General features: G+C 43.6%; 1 protein-coding gene across 3 annotated transcripts in view; it reads left to right on the top strand.

Annotated features, from left to right (window-relative positions):
• Positions 1–433: 433 nt before the first annotated feature.
• The window catches only part of TEX2 (testis expressed 2), a 39630-nt gene continuing 13810 nt past the window's right edge, over positions 434–26253 (top strand). The window contains exons 1-6 of one of the 3 annotated variants that reach the window (XM_072352005.1): positions 434–529; positions 14885–16536; positions 20955–21155; positions 21984–22305; positions 23424–23671; positions 25022–25171. In XM_072352005.1, coding sequence (XP_072208106.1) covers positions 14911–16536; positions 20955–21155; positions 21984–22305; positions 23424–23671; positions 25022–25171 — 2547 coding nt within the window. In that variant the 5' untranslated portion in view covers positions 434–529; positions 14885–14910. Of the gene's footprint in view, positions 530–1673; positions 1809–2018; positions 2079–14884; positions 16537–20954; positions 21156–21983; positions 22306–23423; positions 23672–25021; positions 25172–26253 lie in introns of those variants that run through there. The other 2 variants (XM_072352003.1, XM_072352004.1) reach the window with 2 other exon arrangements.

Below are 26253 nucleotides of genomic sequence, written 5' to 3'. Positions count from 1 at the left end.
GAGCAGGGCTGCAGAAACCTGCAAACCCAAAGCAGAACCTGTAATGTTCTCACTAAAGTATCAACTTCAAACTGTCCTGAGCTGTGAAATTCTGATGGGGACTTTACAGAGGAATGAAATGAATCCTGCAGTAGCTCTGGGAGAGAAATATTACTTCTTGCTTTACAGCCCTGCTCAAACACTGCTTTTAAAAGGCATTCAGATGTCTCCCTCACATATTCTGAAAGATTAAAGTCATTATTTTCAAGAGCAGCTCCTGACTGGAGATGCCTATTTCTAGCGCCTGCAGGGCTGTTGTTTCTCAAAGTGACTGCATATTTACATGTGGGATACGGAAATATTAAAAATACATAGACATGGCTTTATTCTCTCGTCTTTTTGTAGGATGGATGGAAAATGAATTATCCAACAAAAGGATTTATTTTCATGACACGGAATGATGTGAACTCAGAGACTCTTCCTTCTGCCGTGTGACTGAGATGTGCCCTCGGAAGAGGATTCCCAGCTGAGACGTGGAGCTGTGAGGCAGGTAACAGCTCCTATCTCATCGGCTCTCCCTTTGCTTGTGCTCTGTCCCTCTATGGAAGAAACCTCTGCCGAGTGCTCAACTTCAGGTGTAACTTTTTCTCTTGAGGTCAGGCCTTTCAGGGCATGTACAAAAAGCTTCTGGACTTCTTGTGAATTGCTCATAGTTTAACACAGCCATTGCTCTGTTTCAGCCATATCCCTGTTCCCGCAGGGATAACCTCCCATTGAGAAAACAACCGTTATCTTATCTGCAGACTTTGGGAACGTTAAAACCAGCTCTGTATAATGATTCAAAGGTCTGCCTATTTACTATAAGAGCTATAAAAAGAAACCTATCCTAGATGACTGCATACATTTTTACATGTATTTAAACATGTTATATTTTTAACTTAAAACATGACTGCATAATAGCGGGTAGAAGGAGCAGCGGTTGGGCTGTGGTCTTGTATTGCATGAGACCATTATGAGAACGAAACCCCTTTGAAAGAGGGAGTTAACCTTCTTCTCAGTCTGCTGCAAACCGGGAAATATTAAGTGGGCATAAAACGTGCTCTGACACAGCGTGTCCCAGAGCAAAGGCCGGCTGTTTGGATAACACACTTTGAGCATTGCATGGTTGATACCGAACAGCCTCGTGTTATCTGCTCACACACACACTTCCCGCCGGCAGCAGCAGCTGCCATGCAGTGATGCAGCCGGAGATTACAGCGCTGAAACGTACCCATAGAACCCACACCGGCAGCTGAGACAAACAGCCCAACTACATTCGGCCTAATGCAGAAGTGGCGGGGTGGGGGGGGTGTCGGCCCCGGGCTTGGCCGGGCACGGCGCTCGCTCTTCGCGGCCGTTTTCCAAGTGAGCGGCAGAGGAATCGATCCCCCGCTCCCCGTGTTGCCCATCCACTGTTCTGCTCTGCGCGGCTCCCCGTTTGGGAGAGGCGTTCCTCGTCTCACCGCTCCCTTCGGACCCAAACTTCGGCAACGCGGCTCCCTCCCGAGCTCGGGCCGATCTCCCCTCGCCCAGCCAAACCTCCGCCCCGCTGCCGCCCCGACAGGCCTCTGCCCGCCCCGCCTCCCTCCCGCTCGCGGCGGCCCCGCGCCCCGCCCCGCCCCTCCGGCCGGCGCTGCGGCGGCTCCGGCAGGCCCGGCCCACCGCGGGGCCCGGATTGGCGGTGCCGGGCAGCTCCGCCGTCTCTCCTCCCCTCGCTGCCGCCCGGCGCGGCGCTGGAGGCGCGGGCCGCGGGACGCCGGGGCCGCGCCGGGCAGTGCCATGAGCCGCGGGTAAGAGAAGCGGGCAGAGCGGGCCTCGCCGCGCCGCCTCGGCCCACTCCGCGCAGCGCCGCGCTCCCCTCCGCCGCTCCGCACCGCCGAGAAGCGCCGTCGCAGCGCTCGGCTGCGAGTCCGACGGGTGCGGGCACGGAGCGACGAGGGGAAGGGGCGTCCGGCGGCGGAGGAAGGCCGGGCCTGGGGCGGGGCGGAGCTGGGCCGGGGCCGAAGCGGCGGGGAGGGGCCGTCCCGCTGGGCCCCCCGGGCTCGGGCCGCTGCCTCCCGGTGCCTCCGGGTGAGCTGTGGTGGGGGCGCGGGCCGAGCCGCTGTTATTTGTGCCGTTGTTGGGCGCGGGCCGGCGGGGTGCAGGTACTGCCGGCGTTGTGACAGAGCGTGGGCTGGAGTGGAAGCGATACCTTAAAGCAGGAGGCAGAGCGGGCTGTAACGCGTATTGCTGGTGGAACTCGAGGGGAGAGAGTTTATCTGTCACCTCGAAATGTTTCCTTCTTCTTGTCCTGTGTGTCAGCGTTTCAGCTCCTGAGCCTCTTTTAATTGTTAACGTAATTGTATTTTCCCTGTCTGTTGCCGCTCAATGTCATTTCATGGTGTGCTGAAGTTCCTTCTTAATGTCTGTGCTCAACTTTTTGGTGGTACTGTTTGTTAGCAGATGTCTTAAGGAGCTGCTGCAGTAGCTGTCATCTCAGTGCGGCTGAAATGAAACTTTTGTAACTCCCGTTGTAACTGCGAGGTAAATCACAGCGAGTCGGAATGCTGTTAAGATGCTTTGTCATACTCCTCCGTCTTCACAGAACTCCTCTTTCCAGATGTTCTTGCCTGCAGAGCTCGGGGAAACAAGGCAGGTTCACAATCTCAGGGCTTTATTTGGAATTTATAGTAACTATATTTATAATCTGAATAAAATACAGGCAGTGTGAGTGGGTACTTGCTTTAATTTTCTCTGAATTGAATCAAAGAGAAAAGAACTTAAGCAAAAGAAAGTAAACTAACACTTTCAGTGTTAGAATTGGCTTTAAAGGCTCAGGTTCATTTGTAGTATATGAGAGGTTACCATTGCTATGGCCTTTGAAGCTGATGTAGTGCAGTGCCCTGCTTTGTGTGGCACGTTATTAACTCTCCATGTAGGTGCTGAGGTGTGAGGCAGTGTTTCTGAGCAGGGGTGAATAAGGAGCTTTGTCTTTTGAGCAAAAGAACAAAAAGTTAATCCTGTGCTCCAAGGTGTCTTTTATTGGACTCTGCTGTTTGATATCCCCCGTGCTCGGAAAAGTTGCTTAAAATCTCTGCATTTTTCTTCTGTTGGCAAGCTAGAAATGTTGATATCGGATATCTGCAGAAAGTGGTAGTGTTAATTCAGTGTGCTCTGAAACATCCTTGAATACAGGTATTATGTTCTGGAAATCCTTACTGCCCAAAGTGAATCAATTGAACGTCAGTGTATGTTGGAAAAGGAGAGTGCAGTGTAGGCTGAGAGATGAGCGAAATAAAGATAAGAGTTAATGCAGTGAGCCTTCACGAGCACATAGTTGGTACTGGAAGGGCCGTCATACATTCGGAGTAGAAATGTACTCTGGAAATGTGTAAGGATTCCATGTGTGGCCAATAAAGGGAATGAACAATTACTTTTCTTACTCCAGGTAATGTAAAGTGGATGCTAGAAAGAATGCCCTGTGATTTCAAGGGGATGGATGTTGAAACAGTGAAATATGGAGACAGAGATGCTTCGTGTCAGGGCTGATGAAGAATACAGCATTTAAGAGGAAAATGAGGGAGTGAAGTAAAGCAGCGCTGGCTTTGTGCTGGGATGTGGTGAGAGAGCTGCTCAAAGAAAAGCTCTATACAGAGTTGTCTGAACTTTCATGTACTCTCCGTCACATTGACACCCAGCAACTCTGAAGGTCAAAGCCAGCCCTACAACATTCCATACAACTTACCTTTTTCCTGGGGTCCTCCCCTTGATTAAAGGCTCAAAGTTGGCCTTATTGAGCGAGAGCTGGACCAAGCTGACTCCAGAGTTCAATTTCAGCATAAATTATTTTGTGAATCTATTACAAAAGTGCTGTAGAAAAGAGGTGACAAGCATAAATGTAACTTCTACGCTTAGTGTAGGGCAGCAGCTCTGTCACATTTGGATATTTCAGGTTATAAGCAAGATGACTGTATTTTAAACTTTCGCTTACATTGCTGGAGAAAACACCAACCTGCTTTTGCTGTGGCACATGGCGTCAGTGAGCCCTATTCATAAAACACTTCATTTTTTCCAAGGTGCTCTACAATGATTGAAAAAGGTACTTTCTTCTCTAAAGTGCTTTGTATTTCAAGAGGCAGCAGCGACTAAATGAAGGCAATAGTGAGAAAATATGGGCAGGCAGTGATCTTTAGTGTATTAATGGTACAGCTATTAAGCTTTTCTTTAAGGCATTATGACAAAGGGGAGACTTGAAAAAGAATTTGATGGGGAGCAATTTAGTAGCTCTATTGGTTTTTATTAGATTTGGTTCCTTTAGTCTAATTCTCCTACTCACAGCCTTGTGTGCACAAAATAGCTTATCTTCCAGGTGCCTTTCTGACTATTAGTGCTTTCTAACTACTTCAATCTCTTCCTGAGTTTGACTGAACTCAGCTGGTGCAATGGCTGCCTCCCAGGGAGCAATCTCTTCTCTGATAAGGGCCAGGAGGGTAGCACAAATGAATTGTTGTATGAACTGGGTTTTAATATTCATTTCCCAGTGGCCCTGTGGTTTATAAACCATTCTGCCCTCTGACCCCGCTGGTGTTGGATGACAAGAACGTGGCAAAAGAGTGTCCCTTGATGCTGGTGGAAGTATTGACTATCTTGGACCACTTATCCTGTTGGTGGTGGGTTCTTACCCTGAAGCTGTGAGGAGATGGTCAAGTTTACAAAAGGGTCTCAGATGACAGTATCAAAACTTATTCAGGATTTAGGGTATCCTTCTAAAAGGTCCGAGTCCTCAGAATTGCTACATCGGGTTTAAGTAGCTTATGCAGAGGGCTGAGAGCTCTGAGGCTATTCTGTATTCCAAGTGTTGTGTTTAACTTCAGTTCTAGAATAGGACTGCAAAAATACAGGCACAAAGCAGGCTGTGATCTACCTTTGATACTGGACATTTCAAAGCAGATCATGGCAGACTGAAACAACCTGTTGTGAGCTGAAATGAAGTTAAGGTCTGAAATTTAGTAGCTGCAAAAATCATTTTGTGCCATTGTAAGTCAAGTTTGAGATAGAGGAAATAATAACGTTTTATGAGCCCAAACACAGTCAAAGAGTAAGGCTTCTGTGAGAGGAAGGGAGGTAGTTGTGCTCATCACTGTGGTGGTTTGGTTGTGAATTAGTGCCTAACTTGTGGCACTGACCGCGGACAGTGGGAGCTGCTGGATGGGTTTGGCTCGCAGAATCCTCTGGTTGAAGCTGGAAATCATGCAACTCATTTTACATTCTGTCCCAATACTTTTGGGGCTGAATGCACATGTAAATGTGTTTTGGTGGTAAATGAAGTGATCCGTTGTGTTCCTGCTCTGGTTTGTAAATGCTGTGAAGTTTGATAAGGCTTATCGTTCTGAGACCTTCTCAGTGGCGCTTGTTGTCAAATTGCTTTCACGCATCTTCCTGTGTGACGTGGCTTGAAGTATTAAATGAACTGGGTGAAGAAAGAAGAGGAGGTGATCTGTCAGCTTAAAAGTGTGCTGGTTAATGAAGGCTTCGCCAGGTCTTTTAATAATCCTTCTGAGCAAATGCATGGCAACTCTTGCACTTTTAGGAAAACGATAACGCTACTACTATTAATTTTATTACTTGTGTGATTTGCAAAGGATGTAAATGGAGAAAGGAGCAGTTGTACACAACAACCATCTCCTGTTCTGTAATTCCTGTTACCATTGCCGTTACAACAGGCCTCCTTTTCCTGGGTGCTGTAACACTGCCTGGGGGTTACAGACAAGCTGAAGATTCATGCCTAACACTGCTAGAAACACGTCTGAACTCTGAGGGTGTAAGAAGAGACTGGGTTACATTTAAGGCCATAAACATCTGCTGACATTGACCTTGGTTTCTTTCACTGTGAAGCTTTAAGGGTTGGTAGCTTTTCTGGCGTGTTGGGTAGCTATTATAAGCATGTGCTTTCTGCTGGGATCACTTTTCAGTGCCATTTCTAGTAGCCGGATTTGTAAAATTCCAGCTATGTTTAATTTTTTCTACCAACTGAAAAGTTCAAAATTAAGATGATAAAAAATGAGTAAATGGCAATACAGCACTGTGGGTTTGTTTTACTGCTTCACTCTCGTGTTGTGTGTGTGTGGGTATACATATATTTAAAATCTGCTTCTTGCATCCAGGTGCCACAAGCAGTGTATGTACCAGTGAGGCTGTTTAATGGAGAGGAGCTCATCTCACTGCATGGTGGTGAATGCAAGGTGAAAAGATTTCCATTGCACGCCTGGGTTTCCACTTGCGCTGCTCTTCAGTTTCCCCAAAAGAGCACCCAGGCCAGTCTGTGAAGTCTGAGCTATATATGGCATGGCAGAGGCAGCCCTGGTTACTCCAGTCATCAGCTGCTTGTCACCTCACCCTGGAAGACTGGCACAGCTGACACCTGTGCTTGGCTTCCCTGCCATGACTGCTCACTAATTAAAAGCCTCTCTTAAATGACTGCACCCCTGCAGTATGGTGATGTGTGAGGAAGTGAGTATGTATGCATACTGAATTATTAACGCATGCAATTTAGAGTTTGTTACAGCTGATTGACTCTAACCAAAGGGCGTGGGGTAGGTGTGTTACACGTGTACGTAAAAATGTTGCCCTGTGTCTGAGAATTGCCTGCATAACACTGTAATTGAAGAAAGCAGGATGTGGCTCAAAGGCAGATATTTCCCTTTGCCCTTTTGAGTCCATCTGGTGGCTTTCTGTTCTTTTATCTCCCAGCAAATCGAGACCTTAACATTGATGACCTAAAATTAATTTCCTTGCAGCTAATTGAATGACACGTTTTCTGTGAATGTGCACATAAACTGTAGCCCGTGTACAGGGGAGAGCATTGATTCGCAGTTGTTTTATCAAGTAGTTGAGGATACAGACATTATCTCTGCAATAGAAGAAGCTTTTATGTGTTGTAGTCATTGGTAGCTTTATCGTTAGATAAACATAACTAGTACGCATTTATTGGATAGCAAATGCAGGCTGAGAAAAGGATGATCGTGGTGCTTTTAACTGAAGAAAGTGCAAAGAAGAGTAAAAGCAGCAAGTCTGCATGAATACTGGTTGAATTTGAAGTAGAGCTGGAATTCTTAAAAATTATCGGGCAAAAAAGCAGCTATTTTCTTAATCTTGCAGTATTAATACAGCAGGAAGCCATGGAATCCGCGTGCATGTGACCCTGAGGCACTGACTGTCTGCTCTTGTTTGCAGCTGCTGGGTTTGTCAGCTGGGGTCCTGGAGGCAGCTCCCTCTGTTCCCACATAGGGAAGCAGGACCTGCAGCTCCGTGTGCAGCTCCATGTGCAGCAGGTTGGGGCTCCTGCCTGTGTCTCTGCCATACAGAGGCCTGGAGGAATGATTTCGTGTACATGTTGTCTGTTAACCTGTCTGTGGGAAAGCCCTATGTCTGCCTGCGTGCTAGATGGGTGAATTATACCCTGTAGGAGCAAATAATTGCTGAAAGGGACAAGTAATGGCTGCGCTGCGTCCTGCATTATTGATCTTTGAAAACTACTTTTCACCAGGGGGAGTGAAAACACTTTGCAAAGTGCTGAAAACTTGAGAAAGTGGTTAATTAACTCAGACCTTTTAGAAGGCTTTGATTTTTGCCCTAAGCTCAGGGCCAGGTAGCCCCATTGTGCTGAAGGGGAAGGAGAAAGCAGTTTGCATTCCTCCCACTCTCATTTTGTTTACTTCTTTTGAGACTCCATGTGACAAAGCATCTTTCTAAGGGTGCTGCCAGTACTTACGTTTTGAGAGAGAAAAATGGAGTAGGGAGGATCTTGTCATGGTGTTGTTGTTTCAGGGTGCGAGTAGAAGGGCTCTCAGGTACATTAAGGCACTGGTCTGTCCTTACAACAGGCTGATATTTCTTTTCTTGTGACAGATGCAGAGTCTTTGTCTTCTTTTCTATAATAGGATCCTGTTAATTCAGATAACTTGCCAAGTTGTTTTTCTTTGATGTATCTGTCTGCCATAGTTTCTTAGCAATTAAGATTAAAAAAAATATTTTGTGGGAGGTGCTCATCATTTTCTGACTCAGTTGATTTCAATAAGAATCAAGCCTGTAGAGCAGCTGTTACACTCAGGCAGTCTGTAATTGACCTATAATATACTGCAATTAAAATGTATCGCAGCTTTTGGAAACACAAATTACCCCAATCATGCTTTGGGGAGGAAAGCTTAATATATTAAGCTGATACATTAACTATTACTCTGTTTTGGAGAGGAATGCAGATCAAGTTGGTGGCTTTTCCTGTGCTGTCCTGGCTTTGGCAGCGATCTCCTTCATGCTCTAGAGAGCAAAGTCCAGGGAAGATTCTTGCCAGCTTCTGTCAATTAATTAGTTTACACCTTGAAGCATCTAGATTTATGATCTCACTAGTTTGAAGCACTGGATCAGCACGAATCTTCAGTGAGGTAACATTTTTTCTCTCTCCCCTTACAATCTTAAAACTCCAAATAACGTGATTACCTGCACAGGTCCTTCGGAGAAGTCTGGAAATGTAGTCTGCAAACCATTTCCTTCCCAAATCAGATCATGCAGAGCTTTATTTGGTCGCATGATACTGATGTGTGCTGCTTGCCCTTATAGTTTCCTGGCAGCATGAGTTGCAGTAAATACCCTCATTGGTTTTTTTCTCGCCCCCAGCAGCAGAGCTGTTTGCAAGGCTGCCTCTCCTGGCTGAAGTACCTGAAGCAGGAAGAACTATTTAAGAATGAAAACAAACCTTGCAGAACATGCTGACTTTTGGGTTGAATTACTGTTGAATTCCTTTTGTTCCGTCGCTTCTCAAAGTCTGAAAATTCGTCTCTGAGAAGGCTGGCTGTGAAGACGTGCTGTTAGTGACCTTTTCCTTTGGAGCCCTCTGGGGATTCCATTTCCAGACTTGTGAGAAATTCTGCCCTATCTGGAAGGCATTTTTTTGCATTCATCAAAGTCTCTTCTTGCTTCCTGTGGGTAGGTGAGCTGGAGGGAAGGAGGCCTGTGTAAGCAGGACCCCCTCTTTCAGTAGCCTTCTCTTTTAGCAGCCGTGGCTTGCCATATACCTAACTGCCTTAGGTTGATGAACTTTCCCATTAGAGTGCATATGAATACTTCTTTACTTGTGCATTTCTAAGGGAGATGCCATCTTCCTTCTGTGCAAAATGGGAACTTCCTGTACGAAGTCTGACATTGATTACTTGGTTTTCTTTACTTTTTCTGCCAACTGCCTGGGGATTTGTTGTCTTCCACCAGAGGTAGAGGAATGAAAGATCAGAGAGCAGCTAATCCTCGGATAGCAACATGCCTGGGGTGTGCAGGTCCTGGGCACCTGAAGGCATCTGCACTTCGTTTGAGGAGAGAGAAGCAGTGAAGAAAGGAAGACGCTGCACCATAGATCTTTTGAGATGCACCCTAACGATACATGAGTTGTTTGGTTTGGTATAATATGGGGTGTGAGACTTTTTGGTGTGTTAGTGAGGGGAGTGTAAGTGTAGAGAAGCTCTTGAACACTCACTTGTTACCTGTGTGCAGTTTCTCTTGCTGTTACGTGTTTGGGTGGTTGAATGAATGAGTGTAACTCCACTTGGCAAACCCTTCTGGACTTGAGGATTCAGAGCCGCCTGTTTTTCTGTAAGTCACTCAGCGTCGTTTCCCCCAAAGTTTTTTATGGCGACCTTTAATTTAATCAGTGATATGGGCAGCGTTCTCAACTGCGGACTAATCCAAGGGGGTTTTAGATAATCTTTCATCAGATTAATGAGGAGTGGATTCTTTTATTTTTCTCTCTCCAGTCAGATAAGGAGACAGTGAGTGCTGCGTCCGTTTGCCCTCTTATTAAGATGTAAGTTTTTGAGGTGCAGATCTTTTTGAATGTTTGTGTCTTTGAGGAACGTGGTTCAGTGAGAACTACCGCTGATGGGCGGATGGTTGGACTGGATGAGCTCGTTGGTATTTCCAGCCTTGGTGACTGTATGATGTTTTATGATTCCAACTATGTGCAGCTTCTGCAGTACCAGTAATTTGGATTTGTTTCACTCTTCCCTTTTAGGAGAGAGCAAATACAGCAGTTCTGTGTTTAGTGCTCTGGACTGCATGGGAACCAGTGGGCTGGTTTGCTCCCTGTGCTATCATGTGATGGAAGGGTGTGTGCTGGCTGCTGGTGCTGCAGCTCTGGGAGATGGGGCCTGACCCAGCTTCTGTGCTGGGCAAGGAGAGCTGGCTGCGGGATGTGCCACAGGCTCATCTTCCATCTATCTGTCTGCTCTGTTGGTAGTGCCTTTATTTCTAAATCCCACTAAATAAGGAAGTTCTGTATGGAAAAGCTGCTACATGGTGTTAGTAGTTGTAGACGATAAGGAAACAAGAATAAAATAGTTAATAGGAGGAAAGCATGTGAATGGAGAAAGACTAATGTGATGGAAGTTGAATGTGTTCTCCTTGTGCAAACTGGGAATTTACAGTCTAGAGTGACATTACACAGCTGCTGTCCAGGCACGCCATCGCATCTGTTGTGCTGCTGAAGTCCTCACTGCCTGCAGCCCTCTGCACCCAGCTCTAGGGATGTGCACACACTGTGCTGCTACCAGGGGCACGTTTTCTGTTTCTTGTAAATGCTGTTTCACTTCAGACTTGAGGATGGCATTTAGCAGGGCAGAAGTTAGTCTTTTCTGGACTGTTGGGCAGCTTCTAACTGCTTCCTCTTCTGTTTGTCCAAGTTAAACTCTGGTGCAGGTTTATGAAGTTCTCGATGCAAGCGATGTGTTACGGGAGGAGAGTGGGAAAGAATAGTAAGTAATCTTATTGGAGGAGGCAGAGAAGCTGAGGTGGTAGCTGACCTTTCTGAAGTCTTTGGAGAAAATGCTATGATAGAATAGACCCACTTAGCTAATGTTAAATCATTTTTCTCTGTTTTGCACCTCAAATTCAGTTGCATTTGGCTTGAAAGGTGAAGCAAAACATTCTTCTTTCTCATGTTGGAAAGCAAGCTTCAAAGTGTATTAACTTCAGGCAGCTGGATCTCTGACACGCACGTTCCACAGGGTGATGGTGTGATGCTAATTACCAACAGCTTTTATGTACTCATGTAAAAGTAATGACTTGAGGATGTTAAAGGAGTAGTAGGTGTTAGCCATGGAATACATTAACTCAGAGATTCTAGGAGAGATCTGAATGGTGAGTGATAAGACAGGATGTTGAAATTGAGTTTTGTATCTTCTTTTGTCTCTTAGGGTATAAATGTGTTAGATGAGATGAAATTTATATGGCAGATGATGTTCCGTGAGCCGTGGTCTCTGCTTCATTGAGATCACTGTGGACTAAATACACTGGAATTGGCTTCCTAGACTGCCACTGCGGCCAAGTGCCAAAATGAAGCCTGTAACCGATAGGATCGCTAATACTCACGCTGTGTTTTGAAGTACTTGAAATGAGACTTCTAGCTAACAGGAGGAATTTTATGTCATGCTTTGAGTTTTCTGTTACTTATTTTAAATGAGCATTGAAAAATAGCGACAGTCCTCCCATATCTCAGTGTTGGAAAAAAGATATTGACATTAGAAACATCCTGTCTGTGTTAATGTAAGAAAGATCTTCTGTAGCAATTCTGCCACGTGGAGTAGCTGTCTCAAACACATTACTTCTCCTTCCCACCCAAACGGAGGGTAGATTTATGGTATGAATCATTTATCCGACTTCAGTTTGACACTTGGAAATGACTGTCGAATAGCCCAAGAGAAAAAAAAATAGATCCCCTAAAGAACTACTGCTTTTTCCCCAGCCTGGGAGACAGAAGCTTGCCAAGAGGTTTGCCTCTTTACAAAGCCATGTCATAGAGGGGTGTAGGTGAGAGCAGAGATGTAATCAGTCTTTCCATTTGAATAGTGATGGCAATCTGCATGTAGTCCAAGTGTGGCATTGTAAGTAATCAAATTGGTGGCTTCCTCAATAGCAGTTAGGGCTTGTTCTTCTGATGCAATTGATAGATAAAGGGGGAAAATTAAAATGCTTTTTAATAACCTGTAGGGCCTTTTCTTCACTCAGCAAGGAAGAAATTCATGTTTTATGTAAAGCACTTTTTTCTGATCTATGTTTAACATCAGTGAGGCCTGAAGATACCCTGCCAAGTTCATCAACCTTGCTACAGAATTTTCCAAGGGTATTTCTGAGGGGAGATGCCCTTTCCCTTGGCGCAGATGTTGCATTAAGTCATAGCAGCGTGACTGCATCGTTGGCCTGTTGCAATATGTGTGAACTCAGTTACCCAACTTGCAATGTTTGTCCAACTGAATGGTTACGAAAAGCTCTGAATTGTTCTACTGAATTTTCCTTCCTTAGTTAATAAATTGTGGCTTAATTGAGCTGTGTGTGAGGTGGATAAAGTAAGCATGGGGCACGCAACTTTGATCTGTTCCTCTAAGTTGGCTCCAACTTTGTTGCTTTGCGCATTGGTTTAAATCTCTTTCTGAATTGTTAGTGTGAAACTGCTTTGTTTTGTCTATAAAGTTGACAGTGGAGCTGTGTAAAGTAGGCAATGCAGCGCCTTTTAAGTATCAATGCTCATAACAGAAGGTTTCCTTTCACTAGTGTAAATATATGACTGACTTGAACTCATGAGTTCTGAGAGCTTATACAAACAGGGGACAATCTCAGCCTATTCTCAAGGCCTGGAAGAGAACCAAATATTGAGGTTTTTTGTAGCTGTGGATTTACAATGATAAAACTTCAAAATTCTAGGCTAAGGGTTCTCAGTTTGAGTGAAACTGTGAGGAATTTTGGTGCAGTTGTGAAACGATCCTGATGCTTCTCGTAATATAAAAGGTTTGAGTGGCGGTGAATCCTTTTGGAAGTTTTTGTTTGGGTTTAATTTGATTTTCTTTCCTAGTATATATTAATGTGTATAAATTGTCTTTGTCTTAGATGTGAAATAGTCAAGTTTAATTAGGTCAGGGAGAGATTTGGTTACCAATAATGCCATTGTTCGGTTTCTGAAATGACCCCCAGTGATTTGGAGGGTGCTTGAAAGGCAGAAGGGCCCAGTTGCCTTCCAAAGAGTGTATAAAGGCATTGGTTGTTTGTTTCTGTGTTTACAGGGGGTTGCTAAGAGTAGATCTATAATAATATGCTCCCACCCTCAAGCTAGATCTAAATGTGCAGTACTGAAACTGGCCCAAATCAGTGAGCTGTGGCGTGTTTGCTGGTTGGGGCTGAACTCGTGTTGTTCTTCCCCCGTGTCAGACTTTCCCCCTTGACTTAATTGCTGACCAGTGGTTCTTCTTTAAGGTAAGAATGTGGGTTCTGAATCATTCCTACCTTCCTTGTTTAGCTTTGCATGACTCTTCTGTGCTCTGCCTGTTTCTTTCCAGGTGGATGCAACAAGCAGGTAACTGCCCTTATCAGTTGAGGAGCTCAGTGTAGCCTGTAGAATCCTCACTGTGCAATTGAAGGCCAAATGTATAATTAGCAGAAGACATTTGTACACATGAATTGTTTACAGTGTTGTTATTGCTAGCTTAGAAGTGCATCACAGTTTGGTTTGCATGATGAAACGCATTCAGCTGTGCTTTGTGAATGATGGGAGAGGGTGTAAATGCTCAGTTAAACAGCCCAGGTGCACCTGATTGCTCCCTAGTTTGCAGACAGGACAGAAGTAAGACTTATTCTGAACAGCTTTGTACAATATCTCTGTCTTTTGTATATATATATGTATATTCTGTGATCTCCTGATTGCTGGTAATAGCAGTGGAGGTCCAAAGCTTTAGTTATCTCTTGAAAGTCATCTGCTTTGTGAGCCTTATCCCACTTCTCATGCATGTATGAGTGACTCACCATAGCTGCGATCACAACCAGAGATGTGTATCGTAGGTCAGAACTTAGCATTGCCCACTAGTAATAGAGTTAAGATTACTCAAAAGAATTGTAAAATAAATTTCCACTACCACAGCCAGAAGTCACATACTAGCAAAATTATTGCAATAACTTAATTCCTTTTGAGGTCTCCCTGCACTGTGGGTTGAGCTTTTCTGTGGTTTACTGGAAAAGCTGTAGCCTCTAATTGTTTGTCTTTGGCCGAATTGCTTCTGCTTTACAAATAGTTGATATCTTTGCTAAGAGAGCAGGATGGACATAGACAACATGTTCTGGATGTTGTGCACAATGGTGAAGGTACAAGTAGTTAAGGTAAACAGGTGTGACTGCTTGGATATCTCTATCGGCATTTTCCCCACCCTTCCAGTCTCAAGGTCTCAAAGTAAAATCTGACTTTCCTCTTCCTGTCTTTGAATGGGAATTGTCTAAGCTGATTCTGGTGAGTCCTTTCTGTGACAGGTGCAGTGAGAGCAGGAGATATGAGACAAATACAGAAACCTTCCCTCACTAATAGGCATCCCAATTAGTCATCCCCTACATAGTAAGAGCTCATGTTAGTGTAGCAGCACTGCTAAAAGGTGTCATGGCCTGAGTCGGCTGCACAGCACCTGGTCTCTCTCTGGGTGTTTCTGTTTGTCAGAAGGTGGATCGTGATGTGATGACAGTGTGTTGTCATCCAGGTGGAAAACACATCCTCAGCTACTGCACTGCAATGCAGCTGTGCTCTGTGGGGAAGGGCTGATACCGTTTGCTGCTGGGGTGTTTGGATCTAATTCTTCTTGCTGTACTAAGTTTCTGCTCAAATGCATTTGTGAAGGATATTTACTCCTAGAACACTTTAAGTAAATAACTTAATTTTATGTTCTATCCAGTTATACTTTTTAGCTGAACAAAAAAGTGTGAAAAGACTACCTGAACACTTGTCCGTGTTTCTGTCCTTGCATTGAGTTTCAAGCTTTACTTTATTTAAGATGTAAAGAACTGCATTTAACATGGTTTTATGTTTTCTTTACAGACTCTGACGCATCTCTGGGACCTGCAATGACAAGTCAGAACAGTAGCCATGCAGAGAAAACTGGTGAAATGTCCTCCAAGCAGTCAGCACCAAAAGTGCAGGTCCAACGATCTGTCTCCCGAGAAACCATCACTATTCATTTCTCTGCATTTGGGAAGGAGGAAGAAGAGGAGGAAGAGGAGTTTAAGGAATTTCTTGATGAGGAACTAGATGACCAAAGCATTGTAACAGCACTTGAAGCCAAGGAAGACCTCTGCTTTGAACATACCGGCCATGATTTTTCTGGTCCAGCTACCTCGCTTAACATGGCCAACTCTGCATCACTGCTGTCCTCATCACCTGCAGTTCTGCCAGCTGCAGATGCTGTAAAGCTGTTGGATTCTCCTTCCACATCCCAAGTACTCAGTGCAGTGCCACTAGTCCTGTCTCCCTCATCACACTCGTGTCATACGTTTAGCTTATCAGGTGCGTCACCACCTGTGGAACAGAAGGCCAACTTGTCTTCCCCATCTTCATCTCCTTCCAGATCAGTTGTCTGCTCTAGTGCATCATCCACCGTTTCTAGTTCCAAGCCTTTTAAGGGTTTAGTCAAGTCCCTTTCAACAGATGTGGAACCAAAAGAGCCAACCCCACCGATGAGACATAGACAGTTAATGAAAACCTTAGTGAAATCTCTGTCTACAGACACTTCTAAACAAGAATCTGAAGCTGTGTCATACAGACCACCGGACTCAAAACTGAACTTGCATCTGTTCAAACAGTTCACGCAGCCTCGAGCTACAGGTGGTGATTCCAAAACTGCCCCCTCATCTCCATTAACATCTCCCTCCGACACTCGTTCCTTTTTTAAAGTACCTGAAATGGAGGCTAAAATTGAAGATACTAAAAGACGCCTTTCTGAAGTAATCTATGAGCCTTTTCAGCTGCTCAGTAAAATAATGGGTGATGAAAGTAGTAGCCACAGGCCCAAAGCCTTATCTTCAAGTGCTTCAGAACTCTCAAACCTTTCCAGTTTGAATGGCCATTTGGAAAGCAATAACAACTACAGCATTAAGGAAGAGGAATGCGATTCTGAAGGGGATTTGTATGGAAGTGACTCTAACGTGAGTAAGAACGATCAGTCAAAAACAGCTGAGGAACATGCAAAAGAGACAGAGACCAAAAGCTCTCAGTCTGCAAGTACAAAGGATGTGAGTTTAAAAACTTCACTCGTACTTGAAAAATGTTCACTGTCTGCCCTGGCAAGCAGAGAGGATGAGGAGTTCTGTGAACTTTATTCTGAGGACTTTTCCTTGATAGAGGATGAAAACAAAACTGAAAAAGGTTCTGAAACTTTGCTCGATCTCGAGGTGACTGATGACAATGCTGTTATGCTCAGCAGTGAAGAGGAAAGTAATCTGTATGTGCAACAGCCTAAAATACCAGTGAAAACTTTATACTTCTTAACACTGTTAGTCTATGCTTACTTTATTATTCCTCTCCCTGGCTACTTAAGTGGACTCCTATTTGGAATGGCCCTTGGATTTATGACAGCTGTCTGTGTGATTTGGCTGCTAACTCCACGTACTCGTGAATATCTCAGATTTCGTGAAAGTATGAAAAAGCAGTGGAATACAGGAGCTCTAGACATCAAAGAACCTGAAATACTGAAGGTGAGCTCGTGGTGTTTTATCTGTATGTGTTATTTTGAGTCAGAGCAGTAAAGTGGTTATTCTGAAGTTGTAAGTGATCAGAATTATCACCATTTGTATTTGTAGTGTTTTCATAGGGTCAGCTGGCTTTGAGGGCTGGATACTGTAATGGGTTAGTATTCTAGAATATATGTGGATCCAATGTCCTTAAGGATTAGGTAATGGAACAGTTAGGAATGGAGTTGTAAAAGCCAATTTTTGCTGGCAGAAATTGCATGCCCACCTATCTTGATATTCCTTATTTGTCTTGAATGATGCGAGTTGCCGTCTTTAATTGGTTACTGTGAATGCAGACTGAATCCACCTGCCCCTTGCGTATAAACACCGCTTACTTGTGTATACCCAGTGTGATCTTGACAGGCTTTCAGTTTGGTCCTTTGTTAATTGAGTGCTGAGATCTTGCATGTGAGTTTGCCTTGATACGTGAAAGTCAGTAAAGATCCTGGTAATTGTTGTTGGCTGCTGTTAAAGTGGCTCTTGGAGGTGTTAGTTGTTAGTCTGGAACCTTGAATACATTTTGCTGCTTCTATTCAGGTCTATTTTAAGAGGGTAGTTGTAAGCAAGAAATGCACTGTGCAGAGGGATCTATGAATGTAGATTAATGTTGTGTATGAACTAATGAGTACTACTCGTGCTCGTTAACAGACATGGTAGTTGTCTTTAATATGTAAAAACCTATAAAAGCGCTTTTTAATCCTTCATGAGTTGAAAATGCAGCTCATACTTGTACTGAAACATTATAATATGATTTAGCAGGTTGCACGCTATTCCTCCCTTGTACAAATATCTTATATTTGCCTCTGTCAAAACAATACTGGGCAGTTCTGATCCTCTGCCAAATGGGAGAAGGATTTGCCTCTGATGGCATGTATGTTTTCAGTGCAGGTGATGATTACTTCTGCCCTCCTTGGGCCTTGCTTTGGTTTGGCTTGTTCCTCATAGAGTCCATGTCAATAAAAGCTCAAAAACCTGTGCTGTATTTTTTCATGTATCAATGTAGTACTACAAAGTGTTACTGCTGTAGTACTGCAAAATAGTGGTCACAAGACAGACAGCAATGCAGTGAGTGATCAACTGTCTGCAGAAACGTTACAGTGTGAGTGCTGGAGCTTTTAGCTGTAGTGCTTAATGAGAATGACTGCTGATCGACCTGCTGATTTCGCCAAACTTGGGGGCAGTTGTGATCCAGGGTTGGGCTCCTATTGTGAAGTTGGCTTGCTGATATTTTATTAATGCCTTTGGAACTGCAGAAATAACGATCTGTATGTAATTATTCCCCACTGAGGGCTGGTGTAGCAGTAGTGCTGCTGTAGCATTAGTGCTGCTGTGCCGGGTGAGGTGTGCGCTGGAGAAGCCAGGATTGGTCTTGCTGCTGGGCCAGATCCTGGTAGTGTCTGTGTTTGAAAGAACACCTGTGTCCTTTGCCATAAAGGCAGTGCCTCCCGCTGCTCTGACCACATGCTTTTGTCAGGTTAGGTACTGTGCTGATTGGGAGGCACTTTCTCCCATTTTCAGCTGTGAGTTCCAGGCAGCTGCTGACCTTCAGAACTGGAGATCACAGGATCAGTGCAAATGGCGAGCAGCTGCAGAGCGGCGCGTGACTGTGCTCATTGTCCTCCCTGCATTACCAGAGCTCTCATTTCAACAACTTCACTGGTATGGAAAAAGCCGTCCTACAGCCTCTCCTCTCCTGCACAAGGAAATCCATTGTTGCTTCAGTAGTTTGACAGAACTTAGCTGTTGCTGGTACATTACAGGAATGCAGCTTCTCTGTTTAGATGCACTGAGAAGTCACTTCCTTTGGTTGTGAATCTTTTGTTTCAGTTTCTTTTTGCAAAGAGATGTTAAGGCCTCTCTGCTGGAATTGCCCTTAGAATGTGGGGATTTGGAGTGAATTGGGGCTTTTTGGAGAAACTGAAAAATGTGGTTTACTGTGTAACAGTGAAAAATGCTGAAAATGAGAGGGCAGATGGTATCGTCCCATCTCTTAACACTGTTGGATAGAGGGGAAAAATATTTCTGCACCAGCCACATGTTTTCACATTCATTAACAGTGTGAAAAGTCATAAATGGGCAATTATTAGCATTCCACTCTGAGCTGTGTGCTCTGTGTTGCAAAATAACGTGAAATGTCAGTGGAAGAAGGCAAGAATGCATCCTTAGAAGTAAGGAAACTCAAAATTCATGTTTGGGAACAGGGAAGGGCTGGTAGGACAGGTGCTGGTGCAGTGGGTGACATAGTGGCTTAATGCAGTCCCCTTTGCTACTAGCCATTCAAATGGGACCAGTAGGGTCTTAGATAATGGTTGTGTATCTGCTGAGGAAGCGCCACAAGGTTTATGCCTGTGGTGTGTGTACAGAGGTTGTTCATTGCTGCACCTCCTCACTGAGCTGAGTGCTGCTGTCAGAACACTGCAGCTGGTTCTGCCTCATGTGGGATGTTAGAGAAACTTCGAATGTACTCCCTCCTTGCTTATTGGGAACCTTGCATTCATTGCAGGTTTCCAGCCCACTCTTACTGACAAGCTGTAGCTTATGATTGTTATAAAACCAGCCTCTGTGGCTAAGCTTAGTGAAAAGAGCCCCTTTCCATACATTCCTTCCTGTTGGTGCAGGTTTGCTTGCTTTTCAGTGGAGCTTCACTGCAGGACAGGATGATAAGCTTAAAAGCAAACTTTTGTCTGCATGTTTACCTGGCTTCAAGCCTCCAGACCTTGTTGTCTGAGCTAGAAATAGCCCAGAGACCTGATCTGGGGGCAGGTGGAAGCCTGTCCAGGACCTTGAGAGCCATATGGATATCTTGGTTTTGCACCGAGGATGGATGGATGGAGCGTAGTGGCTCAAGGCAAGTCACTTATGTCCTTGTGCTTCAGTAAGTCCAGCTGGAGTTCCTGGTTGCAAATTAATTGCTGTCTGCTCAAAGATGTCTTGGCTTAATAGTCAAGATATTATAGCAAATAGGATATGCTCAAACAAACACCAACCCTGCTGTGCAGGACCCTGATGGTTTATGGAGAGCTCCTCCTTGTGCATTGTATTCCATATGCAGCAGTTGAATATAACCCTGTGTAAGCAAACAGCTGCACACAAAGCTGCCTCAGAGAGCATGCATCGTTATTTCAGTTAATAACGGGGCCATCTGTGCAGATGAATGACTTTACCTTTCCTGAACATAAAAGGGGCGCTAATTGATCCAGGTGGGTTTCTTTTTTTTAGGATTTATGGTGAAAATAGAACTAGATGTCAGAGTAAGCAAAAAATAGATGCCACTGTTACTATGGCATCTGAGAAAGGGTGTGCTCCCTGTATGGTGCTGGTGCAAATGAGCATTAAAATAAACCTTACGCTTCAGTGTGTGGGTGGACACTTATTCAAGAAGTTAAAATGTTGCAGTAAGATCTGGGATGTTTTACACATAGCGAGAACTTATGCGTGGTTTTGAAGCATCTGGTTCAGCTCCTGGCCCTGCAGTACTCCCCAGGTACCCATAAAGCTGCCGCTTCTCTTTGTGCTCCAGAGAACCGCCCTGGAAGCCTTTCTTCCTCTGTCTATGGACACTAATGAATATCTGCAAAATTAAGGTGTTGATGTGCAGGTCGTTATCCAGGCATGCTGTCTGGCAGGCGAAGAGAAGGAAAATTTGTCTGCTGTGAATGAGTGTTCTGGCTGGTCCTGCCTCGCTTGTCATCCTGTGTTTTCTGTAAGCAGATGTTAGAGCAGAGTGACGTCACCTCTGTGGTTAGAATCAGTACCTGCAGCCTGGTTACAGCCATGGCTGTTCTGTTTGCTGTAGCTTTCTGTTTTCCTCACTGCAGAGGAATAACTGAAATTTAATCCCCACGTCTGACTTGTGCCGCAACCGTGCAGTTGCACAGCATGTTCCATGATGTAAATCAGTGGTGGTGCATTAAACAAATTCCATCATGGTCCTGGACTATGGGTGATTACAGCATCAGTGCTGTCTATAAGCAGACTGTTTGCTCTGCCCTCATTGTTGGCAATTAACGTGTCAGAGCTTTGTGCAAGCAGACAGGCTGCTCTGCACATGTCCTTCCTGGCTGGCTCGTGGCCTTCCCAGCCAGCCTGTGTCTGCAGTGCAGTGGGATGGGGTGAGAGCTGCTCCCTGAGATGAGGAGCTGCTCACACAAAATGACTTACATGGAAAACTAGATTGTTTGCTTGGGATGTAGTCCTCATCTCATGCCTTGTCAGCTGAGTGCTACCTCACTGTGCATTCACTGCTTTGTATTTGTGTGGTGACACGAGCTTGATAAAAGCTTGGATAATTACTTAAAAATATTAACTTTTTTTTTTTTTTTAACTTTTTATTTGGCTTTCTGGCAGCTTAAAAGCCTGCTAACGATTATTTTCTTCTCTAGGGATGGATGAATGAAATCTATAATTATGATCCAGAAACATACCATGCTACATTGACTCATTCTGTCTACGTGCGACTTGAAGGAAGCACCTTAAGGCTTTCAAAACCTAATAAAAATATTTCTAGAAGAGCTGTGTACAATGAGCCGAAGCCTGAAGTCACATACGTCAGCCAGAAAATCTATGAACTTACAGAGAGCAAGGTGAGCGTGCCTTCCTTATATCTGGTTTTAACAGAGTACTTTGAAACTTCACTTTTTTCATTACTCTGGTTACATGTACATTACACAAACTTGCAAAAGACTGGGGAGGATTTGGAAAGAAGAAATTCATATTACACTGTAAATGAAAGGCGTGATTTGTCCTTTGTCAGTTTGAAAAAGGTAACACCTGGCCGGTTAGGGAATCGTTCCTTATGTGTTACATTTCTTGTTGACTGTTGTGAAGCTTACAGTGGGATGCATAGTCCTTGGTTGTTGTCTCTGTCTCAAGGCAGTTCCGACAGAATTTGCATTTCACTTTGGTTGAATGAGGGTTTTGCAGCCGGGAGTGTGTGTCAAGGATAATGCTTGGATAGTTTTCCTACAAGTTGTTTGCCTTCCTCGCATATGTGAGGAGCTGCTATGTAAAGTTGATTTCATGAGCATTATATTAAGTAATGTATCAATACCTCATTATTAAAATAAGATGTTACACGAGTATTGGAACTTGACAGTACAGATTAGGAGGAAAACATGCTTCAGAGGGGTTGTAGGAGTTGGAGGGAGGGAAGGACCAAGAGGACACTGAAGAAAACCTTCATTCCCTGCCTCCCATTCAGAAAATCAAAGCTTCTAATTCTGAATGCTGTGACTTACCACAGACCTGGTGAATTGGATGGCAAACAGCCACTGATGAAGAGTCAGTTAAACCCAGGAGGTCTGATGTAGGATCGGTCTGTGTCACGTTCTTATGTTATACACGTGACTTTCTGAAACGTAAAAGATAAAGCCACAAAATAATTGAACTTCACTCTCTCGTTTGTTCTTCAGATTTCCCTGGTTCCCAAAAGTCTGGCACGAAAACGAATTTGGAATAAGAAGTACCCTATTTGCATTGAACTTGCTAGGCAGGATGACTTCATGGCTAAAGCCCAAACTGATAAAGAGAATGCAGAGGAAAAGTCTTCTGAGAAAGCGGACTTGAACAATGAGGAGTCCAAGAAAGCTCAGGATGGAGCCAAGTACACCAGCCAAAAGGATCAGGTGCTTTATCTCTTTGGAAGGACAGGCAGGGAGAAGGAGGAGTGGTTCAGAAGGTTCCTTCTAGCATCCAAGCTGAAGTCTGAAGCCAGGAAGCCATCCAGCAAGCCAGGTATTCATACGCATATCATTGTTTTTTTTTTTTTCCCAGTAAAGCTATCTATTAAACAGAGAAAATCAAAGTTAGGTCTTCACAGTGGCAGTTGTAGCAACTGTGGAGCTACTGTGATATCAGCAAACAAGTAACACCAAAGGTACCCTCATACTCCTTATCTTGGCCCCTTGATTCCCCTTGTCATATACCAGCTTTTCCTTTCTTGGTTGCATATTTGGCAGTATGTCCTCAACTTTTCTTACTGCTTTCAGACTATTTCATGTGAGTACACTGTTTTTCAATGACTGTAACTTTTGTAAGGATTAGTTGTTCCATCTTTTTTCCTTCTCATCTGTTGGAACAGATGACAACACTTGCAGTATTAGATTTAGTCCTGTTGTGACCTGTTCTTCCACTCCACTCTCCTGTAAAGGATACAAGTCCTTTTATTAGGTTAAGGTCACAGCAAAACACATTTACATTTTTAAATACAAAGACCTAACAGATATCCAAACCAATAAACGTATCAAACAATCTGATAATGAACAAGTATTAGAAATGTTAGTTTTAAGCCATCCTCTGATTTCGAATCGGAATGACTCATTACTTCTCTTCATCTCTCTGAGAAGTTTTTTAAAGGTTAATGTCATCATTTCTGGCCTACAATTTCTTGAAATACAAATGCAAAATTAATGGGTAATTAGAATTCTAATAGTTACACTCTTTTGACAGTCTTTGAATTGTAACAGTCTATAATTAAACTTAAAAAAATAAATGGGGTATAGGTACGTTTTAATCGCCTGGCTTTTATTTTAGGCAGAACTGCTGGGAATTCTGCCATGTGTTGTACATGTGTGAGTGTCTGTATTTTAATGTGGGATTGATCAGCTGAGTTTTCCAGTCACACATCCTCCTGAGTGCTGAGTCATGCTGAGGTTATTGACTGCCAGAAGTTTGTGACCAGCTGAATGCAGAGCTGTTGAATTTACTTCCATCCTTTGGAATGAGAAAGCACTATGTTGGTCTTTTTCAGAATAAATTAAATCTGCTGTTCCTTGAAATGTTTGATTATAGGTTCTGCTGTTGGACTGTCAAATTCCTTTTCTGTTTACCAAGTATTATTCCTTTTGCTTTAGGGATCTTGCCAGCACACACTAGAACGGAGAGTCAGTCTGGAGTTCTTACACACAGCCGTAGCAGCAGCAAGGGAAGTGTAGAAGAAATTGCATCCCAGCCTAAACAGAAGGATCTGGCTGGCAATCTGCGGCAGAAAATGCTCCTGGACTACAATATTTATATGGCAAAGTGTGTTCCACAGGAAAAGAAGAGCCCATCGGGTAGTCCAGTCCGCAGTGCAGATAGCAGCCCTACAGCTGTGAAAAAGGTAATGCTTTTTCCCCAAAGAGATGCTTCAAAGGCGGTGTTGTATTTTATCTTGTTAACTACTTCAATTAGAAATGAGTAAAGAGAGGGGGGGGGAAAAACAGCCAGCACATTTATGAATCCCTCTTTATAAGACTCTAGTATAAAACACAGAACTCAACAGAGGGAACCTTAACAAAAAGTATGGTCACCTTGTCACCTTTCTTTTCAAAGGTGAAATTTGTGTTCTGCATCTGTGACAGACATTCATAAATGTTCAGAAAGGCGCAGGAGGCCACAGTATAGCATATGGAAAAAAAAAGTCTGCAGCTCCTCCAGGAAAAAAGCCAGTCTGGCCCCTGACAGCCCCAGAAACAGTGACGGATTCACTGCTGAATTGAGCAGAGGTCAAAAACACTTCTATAAATAGATCAACAGGTGGGAAACTTGGACACAGTGAGTCACAGCAGAAGCTACTGCGTGAGATTGCAGCCACTGGGAGCAGTCACTGCCAAGAAATGGTATTTGGAACTGTAGCATCTACATGATTGCTCTTAGAAAGCATTGCTTTTCTGTTGGCTTCAGACTTTCTACCTGTGATAATGACAAACTCTCTTTTCATTGCAGGTAGTTCAAAGACATTAAATATTTTGTCTTGCCTAATGTACCAGCCTGCTGGTTATAATAAAATAGATGGTGTCATGTACACACTCCAGATTATTTCAGCTGCTTTTGCTTTCGTGTCTGTAGTCAGAGGTGCAGCATCTGAATGTGCAGTATCCTCATGTGTTTTGAGATGGTTTCTCCAGTAAACCAACACGTAACTCTCTTGGATTGTAGACAAAACCTTTTATGCAGCCAAAGGAATAAAATCATTTCCTGAAACCTATATGCAACCATTGGAAGGAAGAGTATGTTTCCTTGTACTGTATTTATCTTCAATTTGTGACTTTTCAGAACTGTATGTAATATTGGACTCTGCTTTTCTCTGTTTCTAAATAAAAAAAGTGGCATAGCTGTTGTGAGGTCTGTTGGGAAGGGAGAGTGTCTCTGCCACAGACATGTTTGTAGGTCTGCCCACTCTGAGATGATCTGCTTTTTCTGCCAGCGGGTAAAATACGTACAATGCTCTTGTTTCATTGCCAGAGGTAAAGTTGTAGTAGCATAGTCTCATTTGCTCTGTTGCATGTCAGGATGATGACAAGCAAGCTTATGTCAGGCCAGTTGACGTGGCTGCAAAGCTGTCATCTGTGTTGAACATTAGAGTTCTTAGCTGACCTAGGCTCTAACACAGAACTTCCTGGTGTAAATGAGCCCTTTTCTGACCTTAGAATAGAATTTTCACAGCTGATAACCTGCTCTGTGTTTTCAGTTACCTGATGCCCACGTGGAAGCTGAGGAAGAAGAACAGGAGGTCTGGGTGAACGCTTTGCTTGGAAGAATATTTTGGGATTTTTTAGGAGAAAAATATTGGTCTGATCTAGTGTCAAAGAAGATCCAAATGAAACTTAGTAAAATAAAGGTAACTAATCTGGAAACATTTACATTGCATGTTTTTTTGAGTTCAAAATCAGTAGAAGAAACTCATTTACAGAGGTCTGAATATCTAGAAAAAACATTGGGGTAGATAAACGTGTTGCAGAGTTTCAAGCAAGTTTCACTATCCATTTCACGGTAGGACTGTGATAAGTTGACTTTGTTACTTCAGTTTCTGACCGACTATTTGTGACTATAAAGTTTCTATGTTTAAAAAGTAGAAATATTACTGTATTTACTTTAAGGGTAAATAGAGCTGGCTGTAAGTTATTAAGCTTACTGAATCAGGTCTCTATTGTCAGGATTACTGTACTAATGTTTTAGGTTTGTTGCTTTTTCCACTGAATTGTGAAGATAAGAGTTTTAAATGAAATCTGTTATGAGAAACAGTAGATTCCTATAGAGAAAGAGGAGGTCAGAGAACCACCTTCAGACCTACACCATTTGCAGGACAGGTTGGTGATGGTAGTAGTTAAGCTCTGAGGTGATGGGATGTAATTGTTTGACTGCATAAGCTCAAAAGGCGAAGGGAGAAGTGTTGCGACTTCTGGGTCTTTCCTTTGCATTCTGTAACTCTTCTGAACAGCAGCAGTTAATCATTGGCTTGTTCAGCTCCTGATGTTGCAGGAGGAGTTTGCCTGTTCCTGAAGGCGAGAGAAGATGTAGGCTTGTTGACAAGAGCTCTGAAATTTAGCTGCCAGCACCAGCTGTGAGATAGTGTTGTTTGTGCTTTGGGAAATAAGCAGTAACCTAATTCTGCCCTGGCTGTTTCCACATTTGTGACAGCAGGATATTCAAACATCTAATTGGGAACAGTTGAGTGGAAAGACTAAGTATGGGGGATGGATGTATTTTGATAGGCTGAAGCTTTATTTCTCAAGAGACAGAAATTCTAACAATAAGAAATGCTTACAAGTAAATAGATGCTCCAATAACTGAAATACTCTTCCTTTCAGTATTGTAACACTAAAATTATGGGATGTATTTAATGTGTTATGAACTAATTTGCCTTTAATAAAAATAGCTAAGACACTGATGTAACTTCAGTTTTAAAATGAACTTAAAATC

This window comes from Excalfactoria chinensis, chromosome 17, assembly GCF_039878825.1.
Source record: "Excalfactoria chinensis isolate bCotChi1 chromosome 17, bCotChi1.hap2, whole genome shotgun sequence".
Lineage (NCBI taxonomy): Eukaryota > Metazoa > Chordata > Aves > Galliformes > Phasianidae > Excalfactoria > Excalfactoria chinensis.
This window is presented reverse-complemented; position numbering and strand designations above follow the sequence as displayed.